The sequence below is a fragment of the Rissa tridactyla genome, chromosome 1 (genome assembly GCF_028500815.1).
Source record: "Rissa tridactyla isolate bRisTri1 chromosome 1, bRisTri1.patW.cur.20221130, whole genome shotgun sequence".
In the NCBI taxonomy this organism is placed as follows: domain Eukaryota; kingdom Metazoa; phylum Chordata; class Aves; order Charadriiformes; family Laridae; genus Rissa; species Rissa tridactyla.
Genome location: NC_071466.1, coordinates 27,778,502 through 27,795,612, shown reverse-complemented (window position 1 = coordinate 27,795,612; position 17,111 = coordinate 27,778,502). Strand labels below are relative to the sequence as shown.

At 42.0% G+C, this 17,111-nt stretch overlaps 1 protein-coding gene across 8 annotated transcripts in view; it reads left to right on the top strand.

The window, feature by feature from the left end:
• The window catches only part of STARD13 (StAR related lipid transfer domain containing 13), a 310,108-nt gene that overhangs the window by 137,880 nt on the left and 155,117 nt on the right, over positions 1 to 17,111 (top strand). For all 8 annotated transcript variants that reach the window (XM_054188918.1, XM_054188926.1, XM_054188935.1 and 5 more), the window contains one exon: positions 2,542 to 2,575. In XM_054188918.1, the coding sequence (XP_054044893.1) occupies positions 2,542 to 2,575 (34 nt within the window). The remainder of the gene's footprint in view (positions 1 to 2,541; positions 2,576 to 17,111) is intronic.

Sequence of the window (17,111 nt, the reverse complement as noted above, 5' to 3'; positions counted from 1 at the left end):
CATCACTGAAAAGAGTCTGGCCCCATCCTCTTGACACCCATGCTTTAGATATTGATAAGCATTGATGAGATCCCCTCTCAGTCTTCTCTTCTCCAGGCTAAACAGACCCAGGTCTCTCAGCCTTTCCTCATAAGAGAGGTGCTCCATTCCCTTGATCATCTTTGTAGCCCTCCGCTGGACTCTGCAGCAGTTCCTTGTCCTTCTTGAACTGGGGAGCCCAGAACTGGACACAGTACTCCAGATGTGGCCTCACCAGGGCAGACTAGAGGGGGAAGATGACCTCCCTCAGCCTGCTGGCTATGCTCTTTTTAATGCGCCCCAGAAAACCATTGACCTTCTTGGCCAAAATCAAAAGCACATTCTCCCTTTCTAGGCTGTAGAATCACAGAATTATAGAATGGTTTGGGTTGGAAGGGACCTAAAAGATCATCCAGTTCCAACCCCCCTGCCATGGGCAGGGACACCTCCCACTAGACCAGGCTGCTCAAAGCCTCATCCAGCCTGGCCTTGAACACTTCCAGGGATGGGGCATCCACAACTTCCCTGGGCAACCTGTTCCAGTGCCTCACCACCCTCACAGTAAAGAATTTCTTCCTAATATCTCATCTAAATCTCCCCTCTTTCAGTTTGAAACCCTTACCCCTTGTCCTATCATTGCACTCCCTGATAAAGAGTCCCTCCCCATCCTTCCTGTAGGCCCCCTTTACGTACTGGAAGGTTGCTATAGGGTCTCCCCAGAGCCTTCTCTTCTCCAGGCTGAACAACCCCAGCTCTCTCAGCCTGCCTTCACAGGAGAGGTGCTCCAGCCCTCGGATCATGTTCGTGGCCCTCCTCTGGACCCATTCCAACACGTCCATGTCCTTCTTGTGCTGAGGACTCCAGAGCTGGACAGTGGGGGGTCTCCAGGTGGGGTCTCACCAGAGTGGAGTAGAGGGGCAGAATCACCTCCCTGGACCTGCTGGCAGTGAATCTCTAAAAGCAAGAGCAGAAGAGGTCTGGCATGAGGGTCTATGCAGGTACCACAGAGCCTGGCACTGGTGGGCCCTCACTAGGGAAGGGGGACTCAGCTCCTGTCTCTGTGGACATTTCACCATCACTGAGCTAAAAATCAAAGAGGAGCCTGGATGAAATCTAAACAAATCAATTCAGCCCAGGGAAGTGTACAGCAGTGTGCAGGAGACGGAGCTGGCCTCAACTTGGAACTAAAGCCAAGCTACAAATTGCTAATAACAAAACCTGATTTGGACTCAGCCACTCATTATTTTCCCATCGAGAAGTGACCACCTCACGTGGTCCCTGCTGGCTAAAGACGGGCTAACTTCAGGCGCTGCTCAGGCAGACCTTCTGACTAAGAGTCTTTTTCACAGTGAAATTGCCTTGCAGAAGGGAAAACAACTGTAGTCTAGCTGTGCTTTTTCCTGTTATTACGAGATGCTTAACCAATTCAGTTCCGTGCTTAGAGGAGGAATTTTCCAACATCTCAGTAAAATTCTTCGTTAATAAAAGATAAATAAACCCCATGTCTTTATAGACAGATTCCCATCAAGGCTGCAGAGGCAGTATTTACTGAAGAGATAACGGAGCACTCGGTTCGTTTGATGGGAAGGTGCAGACCGTTGTCCCTACGGGGACAAGCAGATAACCAAGAGCAGGGAGTGTGTCACTGCAAAGTACAGGAGTGGCTGCCTTTTCAGCTGGCAGCAGGCTGGGCACTTCACACCTGTGAGTTCACTGGTATCTGGAAGAATCAGCTCAGCCTTCTGTTTAATTAAAAAAAAAAAAAATTAGGTGCAGTTTCACCCATTATACTAGTTTCATTTACAGGCTGCATTGCTGGGACAGTTGATGGATCTGTCGTATGAAAGGAGAATGGGTGATATGCATTTAATCACTGATTTGGGCATTGCAAGCTATTAAAGAGAAAAGTAATGGACCAAGAGGTGCGTCCAATATGACATTAATGGTACTGCTCCCAGTTAGCATGGCAGACCCAAAGCAGGGAGATGAAAAATACAAAGAACGCAACACGGCAAGTCAGTTTGGCCACTGACTCAGACAGAGGGACCCTCTCCTGGTCACAGATGAACAAGCACCACCACTCTGCCGCTCTGAGCTGCCACAGCCACAGTGTTTCCCACCTGTTTCCCACCTGGCGGCACAGCTGCCCACACGTGCCTCGCCGGCAGCTTGTGTGCTGCCTCCCTGAGCCCCACCGGCATCGTGAGACGCTTCCAGGCGCATTCCAGTGTGCTGGACCTCCTGTATCCTTGCAGCTCATACCCTGCTTGTGCCCGAGTCTGGTCCTAAGCTCACTCCCTGCAAGGCAGGTGAACCTGGTTTGGGAATGGGCACCAGGTTGTCCTTAGCAAGCAGAACTAGGTATTCCCCATGATTTTTATTGATGAGCTCTGGATTTTATGCCCTGTTTACGGTGGTGGTAATGCTTAAAAATGACATATAGCGTCATCCTGAAATGTGGAACTTATTTGAAAGAAAAAAAAATGTGTAATTATTAAACAAAAATTAATTTATTTTTTACAGGTGCTGTTTCAGAAGCTGTGTAAGGAAAAAGCAGGTAAGACGCTGCATTACTTCTTGAAAGTTTCTTGGTGGCTTGTGTAGACATGCCCGCGTTGATGGAGGACCCACAAGAATCTCCGCTGTTCTCAGTTCCAGTTTTATTTCGTGCAGTTGCCGCGATCACATCCATGCTGTTGTTCGTGACATAGTGGTGTAGGACTTAGGTGGTTCTTTGGAGAGCTGATAATTCAGCAACTTTTGACTTACACCTTGTGAGGTGAGTTCTGAAATCACAGGGATAAAGCCAAGTATTTGCTATTGGTGTCAGAGTGGCGCTGACGAGGGTAGGGTGAGTCGAGGTGAGGTGTACCCGAGGGCTTTTTCCGGCTCAGTGGCTCAGTGCTCACAGTGCAGCTGAGTCTGGTGCAGAGGCTCGTTACACAGCAACACTTACCAAGAAATGTAAGAACCCCAGGCCTTGTCCCCAGTGGCAGAGTCACGGTGCCCGAATCCCTCCTTAGCCCGAGCTCACTGGCCAGTTAATGCAGTTGTCAATATTAACAGTATCGGTGAATTTGACTATTCTGGGGCAATTATTCAGTTACAGCTGACGTTCTGCGAGGCACCAAGATTAGAGCTGTAACCGGAGTTAAGGAAATGGATACCCTGAACCCCACTTCGGCAGGAGCTAAGGAAAGGTTTGGATAGACAGATACACGCACAGACATCCTGATTCAGCAAGATACTTAACACGCAATTAAACCCGCATTTGACAAAACCAATTCATTGCAACGGGGAGTAGCAACTGCTTGGATGATTTGCTTAATTCAGGGTAAATGTCCTTATTAAATTGTAATGAAGCACAATTGAGAAATACAGATAAAAGAAACTGCTTCCCAGAATGTGGGTTACTGGAATTTAATAACAGCCCCACAGTTTTGCAAAAAGAAGTGTCCCCAAAGTTTTAAGTGCATCTTCATTCCCAGAAAAGCCTTTGCCAGCTAGAAACATTTCAGTCATAAAACAACTGACCTCTGGAGTCACCCATTTCCGACTGCTTTTTCTGTTTCGTTAATCAATATGTATGTAGTGCATGTCAATTAAAATGGAAGCAATTGGACATCGTTGTTGTAATTATCCCTCTGTCCCTAGATGACTTAGCATCTTTTTTTTGGCCTGAAGGACTAGTTTAAGCCAGTTTGCTAACTCAGTGATTTCTTCCTGCTCGGAGGAGCACCTGTCTCTGCTCTAAATTGCACCCTCGATCCTTTCCAAGGGCCACTGTAACGCCATTAGAAACAGATGAAAGAAGCCTTTTGCAGCCAATGTCACTGATTCGATGGCTCTGCTGGCAAACGTGCTGACTTAGCAAAATGCCAGCAACCCCGGCCTAGAAAACTCACGTCTCCATCGGCAATTTCACCTTCATGTGCTTAACATCAGGTCAAAAAAGCATGAAGGCTGTTGAGCACAGTATAAATATAAGTATTTTCATTCAAGTGCTGCGCACATTAGCTTTTTCTGCTTTATGAATTGTATGTGTATTTATTCCATGATGGTATTTGTCAATAAAACATGTGCCATGCTTTTCCAAACCTAAAGAAATCCCATCAGTTTTGAGATTGATTTAGCAATTGTTTTTATTGTTTTCATTGCTTGGACCAAAACCTCTCCATGACACTGAAGGCTTGCTTTATAAAGAAAAGAAAAACACATCAGTGGCACATAAATTTTAAATAAAAGTGATTATTTTAGCAGCACTCCCATTTTTTACTATGATTCATTTTTGAATTGTTTTGCTTTTATGATAACATTAATTTTGTCACCAAAATAGATAAAGTTCAGCGCCCATCTTTACAGTAGAACATGATGGTTGAAAATTTGATAACTGCAGGTATGAAAGAAGAATGACAGGTCATTTTCTGACACAGTTTGGTCGCTGAGGTGGAACTTTAATCATGGAAATCTAGCATAGATTTCCATCTAGATACCAGATAGAGCCGGTAATAAATTTATCATTAAAAAGCTTCTGGCAGAAAATGCCCATTTCTTCAAATAGAACCATTTTACAAAAAAAAAGTTAGCATCCATTAATTTCTATTTCAAATCTTTTCTGTAAAATAGGTGTTACGTCTTTACATGAGATATTCTAACAGTTTTCAAAGTGAGAAGTTTTGATTTTTATTTGGCTTTGAAACTTTTGGCTTTGAAATTTGTTATGTTAGACCATAAAAAAAAAAAAGAGAGAGAGAGAAAACATGATTTAAATTAAAAAATTGGCCAAATCTATGTCTTGGACTGAAGGATGGTGGTGGCTCCCTGGGGACCAGGGGCAGACACAGGAACAAGATCAGGCACGGGTCCAGGATGGCCAGGCAGGGCCATGGACGGGCACGGGCCAAGGATGGGATGGGACGTCAATCTGTAGGTCAGCTCCCATGGCGGGGCAGGGCTGTGGCAGAGCTGGAGAACAGCCCCGCTGCAGCATTGTGGGGCTAGCATGGACAGTCCTGGATTGCGCTGAAATGGGGTTCCACAAAGACTTGGAAATGTATCTATTTTTATATTTATGTATTTATGCACTACTAAATAAATGCAATGTTATTAGGAGTTAGGCTTATGTTGCAAACGTGGTGTCACCCACACCCTTTAAGATGTAGTTAGCAAAGCGCAAGGGACAGTTGCAAGAGAGAATAAGCACTTTGGCCTGGAAAAGTTGTTTTTCATGTAGACAGGTTTGCCCTTGGTCTGTAGGTTAGCAAATTGTCCGTTGGCCTGGTGCAGAAGCAGTAGACCGAGAGACGATTCACACAGGCATGAATGAGTAAGTTTTATGGATGTATAGGACGTAAAAACATCCTATTCTGAGGCTTTACCAAGACCTGTGAAAATACCGGCTTCATCCACTGAGCCCTACTTTCTTTCAGAATGAACATGGCGATCCTGGTGGTAACTGTGGTTCCAACCACTGAACCACATTCCTGCTGTCATGAATAGATGATGTCATTAATAGGACTGCCCCAGTCCCATCGCCAGGCAATAGACCACTGTGTTCAAGGCATCATCATCAATGCTTTTCTTCTCATATCGCCAGGTATATAACACCAAACCGATCTCTATTCTGAACTTGTCACCCAGGAGGTCCTAACGGCCTGCTGTGGTACCACAGAGAACACCTTGGTGAGCTCCTCCTCTTGTCACCAGATTGCTGCTGGGTTTTTAGACAGCCTGTGGTAGTCACTATTAAAAACTGACTGACGTTCTGCATCCTTAATCTTTCCCAGTATATCTCTTAGTAAAAATTATTCTATCCAGCTGGAGCGTTCTAGCTGCCTAATGTAAAGTTATCACCACATAACCCAAGATGACTAACACAGAGCGCACTTCATCACGGGTAGGGAAAATGAGCTTTTACTTTGCTGACAAAAATTTGAAGTCAGATTAAAAGCTGACACATCCTCTATTTTAGCGGTATGTATGAAACACTAAATATAGCAGCGCACTCGGGTATTTGCTGATGCATGGTAATGTAGTCTGTAGCAGAACAGCGATGGGCTGGCAAAGAAGATGGTGCACTGCAGTAATACGATAAAATCCTCATGTGACCTTGGCCATTTCAGAAGTACTCCGTGGATAATTGTGTATCCTTGAATGATGTATTACAGAATTCAAATAGAGGCAGTTCTGGTCCCAGGGCTTTAAGGAATAGCCTGATCCTGCAATATTTGTCCAGGCATAATGCTAATTGACTTCAAGGAGAGGTCTCCATAGCTTAAGAAGCCAGAACTCTGCTATACAGCAGCTGTATTTGAACAACTGCCAACAAAGGGCCTGATTCTGGGAACTGAGAGGGAACTGCAACTCCATCTGGCCCTGGTTAGAAACTGCAGGCGCTTGATTCACCGCAAGATCAAACCCATGTACAGTAGTTCCCACTGACTACATATTTTTGTGTTTCCTTGGTCATATAACTTTTTTATGCTCATGTTTATATTTTACCTTTGCTGCAGTCCCTGGGCAGGAGATACGGGTTGATCGCCACACTGTGAATAGGGAAATGGATGTGGCTCACTGAACCATAACCTGTTCTGGGATTTTCCTCTTGCTTGTGGGGAGATGGAGAAGGTGATCTCTTCCAGCCTTTCACTTGCCTAACAAGTGTGCAGGAGGTGGAGCGGAGGCTGTGGCCATGAGCTCCCTTGTCCCATCCTCTGCAGGGAAGAGCAGCAGCTGGGTGAGATGTTCTGCAGTCCCTCCCGAGACCTAGGTAGTACTCACGTCTCGTGCTGTCATTACTCCGGCTACGAGAGTTTACCCAAGATGAGAACCTGACCTTAAATAACTGAGGAAAAGAAAACATCCTCATCCAATGATCCTGTGCATTTACTAGAAAGCAGGGTGGGGTCACTTCGACATGTTTCCAACATGAAGTGGAGATGCTTACTTTGGACTGAAAAATGCTGTTTTCCTCAGCAGTGATGTAGTAAAGTAAACTAGTGAATAAACCCAGCTGTTAGGTCGCCTTGGTGTGTTAACTACTTAAGCTCTGTATTGCTCAAATTAGATGTAGGTAGGTTGTCCTTCAGTCAGCGCATCAGAGGGTCCTTTCATTTGGCTCCTCTTCCGACTTCTATGTGGTGCCAGTTTGGCTCCCAAAATTAGGCAGTGAGATTGCCTCTTCCTGCCTGTGTGTTCCCTTCATTATCAGAAATGATAGAACAAACCCCTTCTTTGTTCTTCTGAAGAGGCAAATCTTTGCTACTCAGCTCCTACTGTTGTATTGGAGCAGCTGAGGGCAAACTGCTCTCAAAAGCAAGAGGAAAATGAGAACCCATACTATATATATCTCTTGGGATATTGCTGTTTCTAAAAAAAAATGACAAAACAGGTCTAGATTAAAACATATATGTTTAATGGTTTAGTATGTGAATTATAGACAAAAGCTTGATCTATTAAGGAATACTCTGATTTTTATACAAGAAACTTCTGAAACAATGAAGTAGTAATGTATAAAGACACTTTATACACATACTAATACTCAATGTCAGTCTAAATGTCCTCCTCCATTTACCTGCTCCATAGTTCTTTCTGTCACTCTGATTTTCAGTCAACATTTTTAAAAAGAAAGAAAAATACTGAAAAGACTAGAGCTGGTAAATGTTAAAAATAGTATCTAGTCAATAATTGTACAAAATACAGGTGATTTCAGATGAAGGTATTATAAACGTTTTTCCCAATTCATTTTTGTTTACAGCTTGGACTCCTAAGGAGAGCTGAACACTAAACAGCTGATAGATGAGCTTGGGTTTGTAACGACTCTAGAGGCACGACAGGAACCTTGCTGTAAATGGTGATCTAATGCAAATTGATAAATTGCTCTAAAGTTTTGCCTCTGTTGGAATTAGGGGGTGTTGGTTTCCAGCAACTAATGTCAGACATGGAGCCATAGGATTATTGAGTCATTTTCTTCTATGACTGAACAAATCTCTGACAAAGGTTGTGGACAAACAGCCATATGCAGCTCCACTCCATCTGAGCAACCAACTTTCTTTAAACTGCCAAGAGTCATGGCAGAGGGCACATTTTGGCATGTAGGATTTATTCCAAAAGTAACAAATGCCTGGAAAATTTCCACTGAATAATAAAAAAATCTCATATGCCTGTTTTCTATTTCAATTAGACCTTTCCCTCAGACCTGTCTGATAGCCACAATGCAAGCTATGTCCTTGTATTTTATTTCCTTGCCAAGGTAAAACTTCAAAAGTTTGAAGGTTAGACATCTTAAACTATGCAAGCAGCAAAATAAATCTTTAGTGGTTTATAATGCTAACTAAGCATTACAGCTCTGAGAGAGACACACACATGGCAGGATGAGCTATATAGTAGGAGCCTTTTGTTTTCACAGAAGGCATTTCTAACGGGTAGCACTTCCAGCAATTTTAGTGTTCCCCATTAGAAAACATTTTCCTCGTGTAACAATTCTCTAGATTCAGGTTTTGCTATTTAACTATTTAGGATCAATTCCTAAGGATTAACTTTTGAGGTTTTGTGCTGTTTTGGAGTGACATGTAGCTCCTCTCTGAAAGGCTCAGGACACGAGATAGATTCTGTGCCATTTCTTTGTTTGCAAGCCGGGCAGGCAAACACAGAGGAATGCTTCTGGCTGGAACATATGCTTAATGTAAGTTATTTGGGGCAATAAAGCTATTGAACAAAGCAGCCAACTTCTGACCTTTTGCAACACAGGACCTTTTGTGGGACCGTAGTCAGACCATGCCACTGTTTCGTGCTATAGAACAACCTGCTGTGGTTCAACCTCGGCTCAGAGGAGACGTCCACAGCACAAAAAGACACGGCGTCTGTGTAGCTGGGACTGGCCATGGTCAGCAACACCAGTTTCCACTTCCATGAGCGCCAGAGTGATGAAACCCTTCACTATTGCTCGTTTTAGGATTGAATGCAGGATCTCTAGGCGTGAGCCTCAACACCTTGCACTTGAGTAATGACCACATTAACTTGAAGGAAGTAATCACTGCATAAGCCTCTCCCTAAATATAATGGGACCACTAGAGGAGGACAAAGAGCCATGTAGTGTTAACGTCAACTACAGGGGCACCTTCCCCAGAAACAGAAGAGTTGCTTTAGCAAGCTTTTCAACTGAAAACCATCCAGTCTCTGCCCTTCCTGTTCTCTGTATTAGATTCCATCCAGGCCAGCAAGTTGCTATGACAGAAATGCACATAGTGATGCTCACATTTATTGAGTGCTCAGCACAAGGCAAAAGCAAATTAGTAATTTCCACCATGCTGTCAAGCCACAGCTGAAGTGCAGCAATAGGAGGAGGCTGGAGCTGCATACGAACACAAAATACATGCCAAAGCCATCCCGTGTATAATTCTGTTGCATATAATGGCATTCATCTGTTGTGATTTTGGCTCTACATCTTTATGGAGGCAGAGCAATAAGAAAGGCAAGCTCAAGAAAACAGATGGCCAAAAAGTTGCATTTTATATGGGTATTATTAAGTGGATCTGAAATTGCTATCCCAGCCTTGGTGAAGTGTTGGCTTTTGAAATAGGGTCTGAGAGGGTAATGGCTTTAGGCTTTTATTTTAGATTGGTTTATATTAGGTACACACCTACCCTGGAATATTTCTTGGTTCCCAAAGACTCTGCTACATAAGGCTAGCATGTATGTCAGGACAATTTGTTTTAATGCAAAAGGACAATTTTTTCCCTGGTGTAGTTCTTGTGAAAACTAATGGTTTTACATCAGAGTTGATTTAAGATGGTTTAAAATTAAGCAATACGATGAAATAGTCAAGAAGTTGCTCAGCACACTCTGTGCAAGGCATAGCTCTGCCTGATTGCCATGCAGGTCTTCAGTATTAGCTGCAAATTTATGAATAGGAAGGAGAGACTGCGACATGTGCAATGTTTGGAATTTGGTTTGGATGACTTTTACATGGAAATGTAAAAGGAAATGCTGAATTTACTTTTAAGCAAAGTTGATTAAAAATTCATTTTTTCCATGAACTACAGCTGATAATATTTTTTTAGTTACTTGAGCAGTTACAGTTGTCATTGTATATTGCTTAGTAGTAACTGCCATTTTCTGGAATTCTTAGCTTACCAGGAGTGTAAGTATTTCTCCTGACTTTAAATTCAGTCCTCATTGCAATATATGATTACATATGACATGTAATTAAAGCTAAGATAGCACTGGCTAGTGAGAAAAGCTTGCTTTTAAAAGTCAGAAAAACACCCATCTGTAAGTATCACTGAAGTTATTAGATTGGTTGAATGGTTTTCAAGTCCATAATTATCAATTTATTTTAAAATTGCCTTAGTTCTGAGAAGTAAACTGATTCTAGCATAGAATCTTGCAAGTTTATCCTGCAGAATATTAAGGATTCCTCCTTTGTAGAACCTAATTCTGTGCCAACTGCAGTCACTTGTAACTCGGTAGGGGTAGGATTAGTCTCTTAATGATGCGTAGAAGATTATATATCTGTAGAGAAAATTATTTGTAACTGTAAAGAAAAAAAAATACCTTCCACTTTTCACAGCATTTCAGAATCAAACAAATCCTCTAAGTAGTTGAGGAAATGGGAAGCTCGGGAACATTATATTTCATAAAATGGATATAGTTCTTTTAGGAAAGTCTTAAAACTACAACTTAATTGAATTGTTAATTAAGTCATTTATTATTGTTTGTACTGAGGTAGTGACACTGGGCCTCAGGCCCGGAGTAATGTCCTTTTGAGCACCATACAGGCAGAATGGGAGTCCTTCCCTCACAAATCTTACAGCCCCGTATTTTCATTGATGTTCTTCATACAAAAAGGTGACTGTTAAAACATTTACATGTTTCTAATTCATCATATTTTTCAAGAGCTTATTTTCATGAATGTTGGTGCGTGAACTGGTTGGTGCCCAGGTTATGGTCCCGAAGCTGCTCTTTGCTGTGCCCTTTGTCCGTGCAGAGCTCTGCACCAGGAGGAACTTATGGAGAGCCTCTGTGTCTGCTCGTGCATGCCAGGGCACGCATCCAAGCATTGTCTCAGGCAGCAGCGGGTCAAGACTTCCCAAAACAGAAAAATCAGAGAATGAGTGGGTAAGGCCACCCAGGTGTTGATGGTCTGCTCCTGCCAAAGACAGAAGGATCTGGGGTGCAGAAATAGGAGGGAGAGATTCAGAGAACTGTTTCAACTGTGCCTGCTTCCCAGAGCAGTGGAGGGGGAATATGGAAGGGAATAAGCTGACTGGTCTTCCTTACAATCTTTCCCAGCAGTAGTTGCCTTGCTATCCGTGCCAGGCCTCCATCAAGAAAAGCCGCTAATTTGGATTTCCGGGGTCTTTTAGTAGACAAAGCAGGCACAAAGCCATAGCTACTCTGGCATCATTAGCAGACTGCTGATGTTGGCATCTGTTTGTTTTATAAATATATAGTACGTGAAGTTATCCCTGCTTTTCACACTCTTTCTTTTCTTGTCTGCTCACCAACACATTGTTGAAATCTTCAATTTACAGCTCTGTGGACTTTCATTTGGTAACAAAAATGCAAGGTGAGTTTCCAAAGTTAAAGTAAACTTCTCCAGCTATATATTTTCACATATATATAAGACAGACAGAACTGATGCAGGACACTCAATGGCTGGATGACGTATTGGAGAATTCAAAATATTCAGTAACTTAATTTAAAGTACACCTTTTCATTTGTTGCTTTTGTTGCTGTGCTCCTCTTCCCCACAACCTTGGAATTTTTTTAAGCATAACAACAACCCTATAGGGATGATATCCAGAGTAGTAAGTTACACATAGGTAAGTAACTGAGCATATACAGAAATATGTGAGAGTGCCTCTAACTTGCTGTGATGTGTATATGGAACATTGATGTAAGAATAGTATATTGTGCTTCCTTAGGTCTTGGCAGACCCTGTGTCTTATGATCACTAGCGAGGAAATACCTTTAATCTTCAAGTGTTCATTTGCAATGAGTACACTTTATTCTTACACAACGCAGTTTGGATGGGCACACAGAATTCCTTTCCAGTTGTTTTGTTCCCTTGGGTTTGATCCTTCTTTTACCAAAGTCTGTGGCAAAGTGTCCTTGACAATGTCAACAGAGGCCAAGTGGAGTGATGAAGTACTGGAGTTCTGTTGCGTGGGGCTGCTGGGTTGTCAAGTATGCATCACTGTCCTGTGGAAACCACAGAGCCACCTCTGTCTACAGCATTAGGCTTATTTCATCATTATCCATTTAGATGTTACAGAAAAGCAGCTCCTGTTTTTTGGCAGGAACCACTCCCCCACACCCACGTTAGACTCTTTTCTTCTCTTTGCCCCCTCTCCTGTGAGCAAAAACTTTGTCAAGAAAGCACATTTGTTTGGGCCAGGAACAGAGACAGCCGATACTCAGCTAGTTATTTTGATTGCCTGGCTGGTAGGGGTTGGGGGAACAGATAATGTCGAGATTTCCTCTGCATTCCAGATCTGTTTTCCTCCTACGGTTAGCAGGCAGTGAGTGTGACTTTTCCCACTCAGCTTTTCCCACAGTCAGTAAGACTTATCTGACAACGGAGTTAGTGTCAACTGTCCAAAACTAACTAGGAGATATCTTCCTTTCACCACTCCTGGGCTGTTGCTGCTTATCAATGTCACTCTCCAGCTTAAATGACTGGTTAATTTACAGACATACTGAGACAAATTCACTTCTGTTGCAGCTCCATGGAGTTTAGTGGAGTTAGACTGGGAACGAGTTTGGAGTTTGGCCGTAGGTGTCTGAAAAGCACAAGTGGTAGGAATGTGATACTAACAGAAGCAAGAGCAATACGACAGTCAAAACGAAAAAAGAAGCCCTGAGCTTTGGCAGGATTCCCATTTCAGAGTTCTGGAGTGCAATCCAACAAGGTGTTCATGTTTTACAGCTCGTGCTGCAAGAGAAAAGATGTTCTTCAACAGCAAAACAATTCCAGTGTCTCCACATCAAAAGGTAGCCCATGTTAAAAAATGGGTTAAAATGGGTTAAATGGGTTAAAATGGGCTAAAATGGGTTAAAAAAGAAGAAATAAGTCATAGGATTTCAGAACACAAATTCTATTGAGAATTTGTGCCTTTAAATCTATTAGAGACTTTAAAAGAGACTAGAGTGAAACTGAAACATACTCAACCTGAGATTTTCAAATGAGTCTACAATGGTTAAATACTGAAATCCTATTAAAATTCCACAGAAACAGGAAACTTGAGATGGAATTGATACCTCCAACTTTACCTACAGTCTAATATGCCTTTCTAAGCACCTCTTCTATCAATGGGTGAAGAGTAATTTTCAGAGTGCAACATCATCTTCAGCTGGATCAAGTCCTCCTCCACAGGTCTGCTTCTGGGCAGCTGTTTTGGGGTGGAATGAATCACCCTCTGGGGGATAAATCCCTCTCCCTCCCAGCTTCCCAACTCCCCCAGTTCTCTTTTAACCATGGGTGCCTAAAATTCAAGGAACGTGAACCTTACACCTACTGCGTTTGAGATTTTATTAGCATTTCTGATTCACAGGTTAAATTAAAAGAAATGAAGTGTAAACCGAAGCATTTTAAAGTTATGTTTAACTGAGTTAAGTCAGTTGATCTGGACTAGTAGTGCAAACAGCCAACAGTGCATCCAGAGCACTTTGTACATTACTCTTGCACACTTCTCTACACCACGCACATATCCTACCTACTGTTTTTGTCCCTTATAGTCTTCTGGACTCCACTATCTCTGTTCATTTTCTCTCCATTTCCTTCTTTGCAAAATCCAGTTTTAATTTTACTCCTTACCATTTCCTTTTGCTATTCAGTTTCCTCTTAAAGGCACTGCAACTTTACAGTCCAGTTACTCTTCTGCTTGTCATGCCTTACAGTGGTCTTCCCTCCTTCCTTCTCTTCCTTCTGCCTCTCCTGTTATTTCCAGCCCATTCCTCTATGTTCTCCAGAGCTTCTTAGTCCTCTTTAGTTGTCAGTGAAGTGGGCAAATGGCTCTGCAAGCTCTCTAAAGCCAGGCATAATACTCCCTCTCTACCCTTGCAATCAAAATGATTTCTTCCTTTTCCTTCTGCTGGTTAATGGACCTATCATGATCTATCACATGATCATGACATCACCATGGGACGTGGGTCATGTCTCCTTGACTGGCTAAGCATTAGACAACTTTCTGGGTAGTAAGAAGCAAGGTGTAAAAACTGAACTTCCAGATTCCTGTTTATGTCTTTAAATAAATCATCTGATTTTCAGGAAGGATTTCAGAAGTGGCTGATGAATGGTAACCACTTCTAAAAATCAGACAGTGACTTACAGTGTAAGACCCAGGGACACAGTTTTTAAAATCATTATTTTTTTGTGCCTAGGCAGAGTATTTCCAGACTTAATCCCTGGATGCCAGTGCATTCTGGAGTCCTCTTTGCAAATAACAGATGAAGAACCGTCAGAAATAGAGTTCAAAGTGGAAGTGTTGGAATACACTCATCGGGTTCAGCTGTCCAAGGCAGCTAGAATGATACCCATATTTAAACATGAAAAGAAGTCATTGTGGGCAGCAAAAATAATCACAGCTTCCCATATTAATTATCATACATGTTTCTGAAAAAAACAAAGCAAACTATAATACGCCCAGATGAGAATACAGATGTAGGATCCAGTATGGCTCTGTAAAAGAAAAGAGAAACAGCTTTTGCACAGGAAAACAGGAAGAGATAAAACTTATCTAGGCTTTCCAAACTAATATTGCAGAGATCTTCAAAACAGAGAGGAAATAACGTGAGAAATCAGTGTGGGAAGGAAATTTTGGTCATAGAACATAAACTTTATAAAAGATCCAAAGGCACCCAAATTAAACTTGTCAGTTTTCGGAAAGAAGAGAGGCTAAGAATAGGTTGCCACAAAGATTTTTACTAGGACAAGTATCTTTTAAAGCTTCATTATCTTGACAAGTGAGTGAACAGATGGCAAAATCTGTAGCAAACTCAAGATTTCCTAGGGTACTAAAGATTAGAGAGATTTCTGAGGACCAAATTTCAAATCACCAAAGCGAGGTGATTTGACAGCCTCAAAGCAGATGGGATTTCAATTTACCTAAGTGTGAGGTAATGCTGAGGAATGATCTGAAGCGGTCACTGACACTGCATACTTAATGAAGTGTGTTACCAGTTCGGAAAAATACCTAGGCAACATTATGGACAGCTTAATTAAAACAGCTCAGTCAAAACAGCTGTTCAATTTGCAGCACTAGTCGTGAAAGCAAATAAAATGCTAATTTATATGAACCATAAAGAACAGCATTGCTATTATTATAATGTCATCATATAAATTCAGGAACTATATCACAGTGACATCCGGCATTGTCGACATCACAAAACTGTCTACAAAAAGTAACATTCAGAGAAGTCAGTGAAGGATGATATGCAGGGAAGATACAACCATTTTACTTAACTAATGAAAAATGTCACGGCACTAAATTCCTACTCACCTTTAAGTCCTAGAGATATCCAATGAATGTAAGACACAGAACATGTAGCACCCTCATGTGCTGGAACCTGTTGCCCCCATTAATGAGGAGCATTAAATCAGCAAGAAACTGAGGGCTTTATGCTCACATATTCTTAAGAAGCATGACAGGAGTGAGCAGGGAAAGGGAAGAACCCACACTGAATGAAATTTTTCAGTGAAGCGTATGGGAATTTTTACAGTTACTTCAGCAAGTCAAAAAATCTCACCATTAATGTGAGATTGTCACTACTGTTTGGTCAAAATTGTGGGGTTTTTTTTAAAGAATGATTAGAGCAGTTCTTGTAGGAAGGGAGGCCATCCCTGGTGATTATTGAGAAGACCTTAAGTTTCATCAATTCTGAATTAAAAGGGTAATTTATACCTGTACAAAGTAGAGTAAGAGCCTACTTTTACTTTCTAGTAGTACACGCAACTCACTTTGCATTTATCCTGCCCAGCTATAAAAGATGAGCTATAGCACAGGAAGGAGGAGGATAAATCCAAATCTATTTAAGTCCTAAAGGACGATAATGTTTTCCAGATGAAACTGTATTCCTTATGACTTGACTGACAGCAGTGGACTAGTTTAGATCACTGCAAAACCATTTAGCAACATTTCAGAAGAGAAATTGGGAATAGCCCCCAATTTGAGGCATAAGAAGTCTAGTTTTTGGGTTTCAGATTTACACTTTTTTCCCCTTTAGCAGTGACATTCACTAAAATATTTTTAAGGCATGGGTTCTGAAACTATGGATCTGATAATTTTGATCAAATTAACATCAAGGATTACTTAATATAAATATTCTCTGTCAGGTAAATTAACTGATTCTCTGTCTCAAAAACTAACACTGTAAGAACCTGCTGAGTTATAATCCCTTTATCACCTCCTCTCTAAGCAATTTGCACGGAGGTTTGTAATGTAAATGATTCAAAAAATTTCCCTGAAATGTAGACTACTGAGCAGATTTATGTTGGCACAAAATGATGAAAAGCTGTTGAAGTGAGTCTGCGTGACAGTAGTGTAAGTAAACACTATGACCAACACTTGTATCTGCAACACCATAAAGGTGTTCTGATATCATCCAGAGGAACTAATTCCACTAGAAACCCTTCCAACACTCAAAACGAACTTTGGAACCTGCAGTACGTACAAGCAAAATAGCAACTTTTTCTCGCCTTCTCGAACAGTCCTGAATGCATATCTCCTTCATTTGCATGGCACTAAATTGATGTTGAGGGGAATTGGGTATGTGGAGTCTCAAAAAAGTGTCTATTAATGGTAGGAGGGGGAGTCTGGCCAGCTAGAATATAGTGCTCCAAGGCGGAGGTGAAGCCTGCTTTGTTCTTTCTGGAATCAACTTTTCAAGTAATACTAAATAAAAAAGATGGCCCTTTCTGGAAAGCAAGTGGTGGCATTATCAGTAGAGAGCAGTGGCTGTGACCTCTGTCATCATTCTGGTCACATCGCTGTACACAGCAGCTGGTGACGGGGAAACACCTCCTCAAGCTCTCTCTGCCTTTGGTATGCTGGGCCAGCTACAGAGCAGTCCCGGCTACTGCCTTTCTTGGT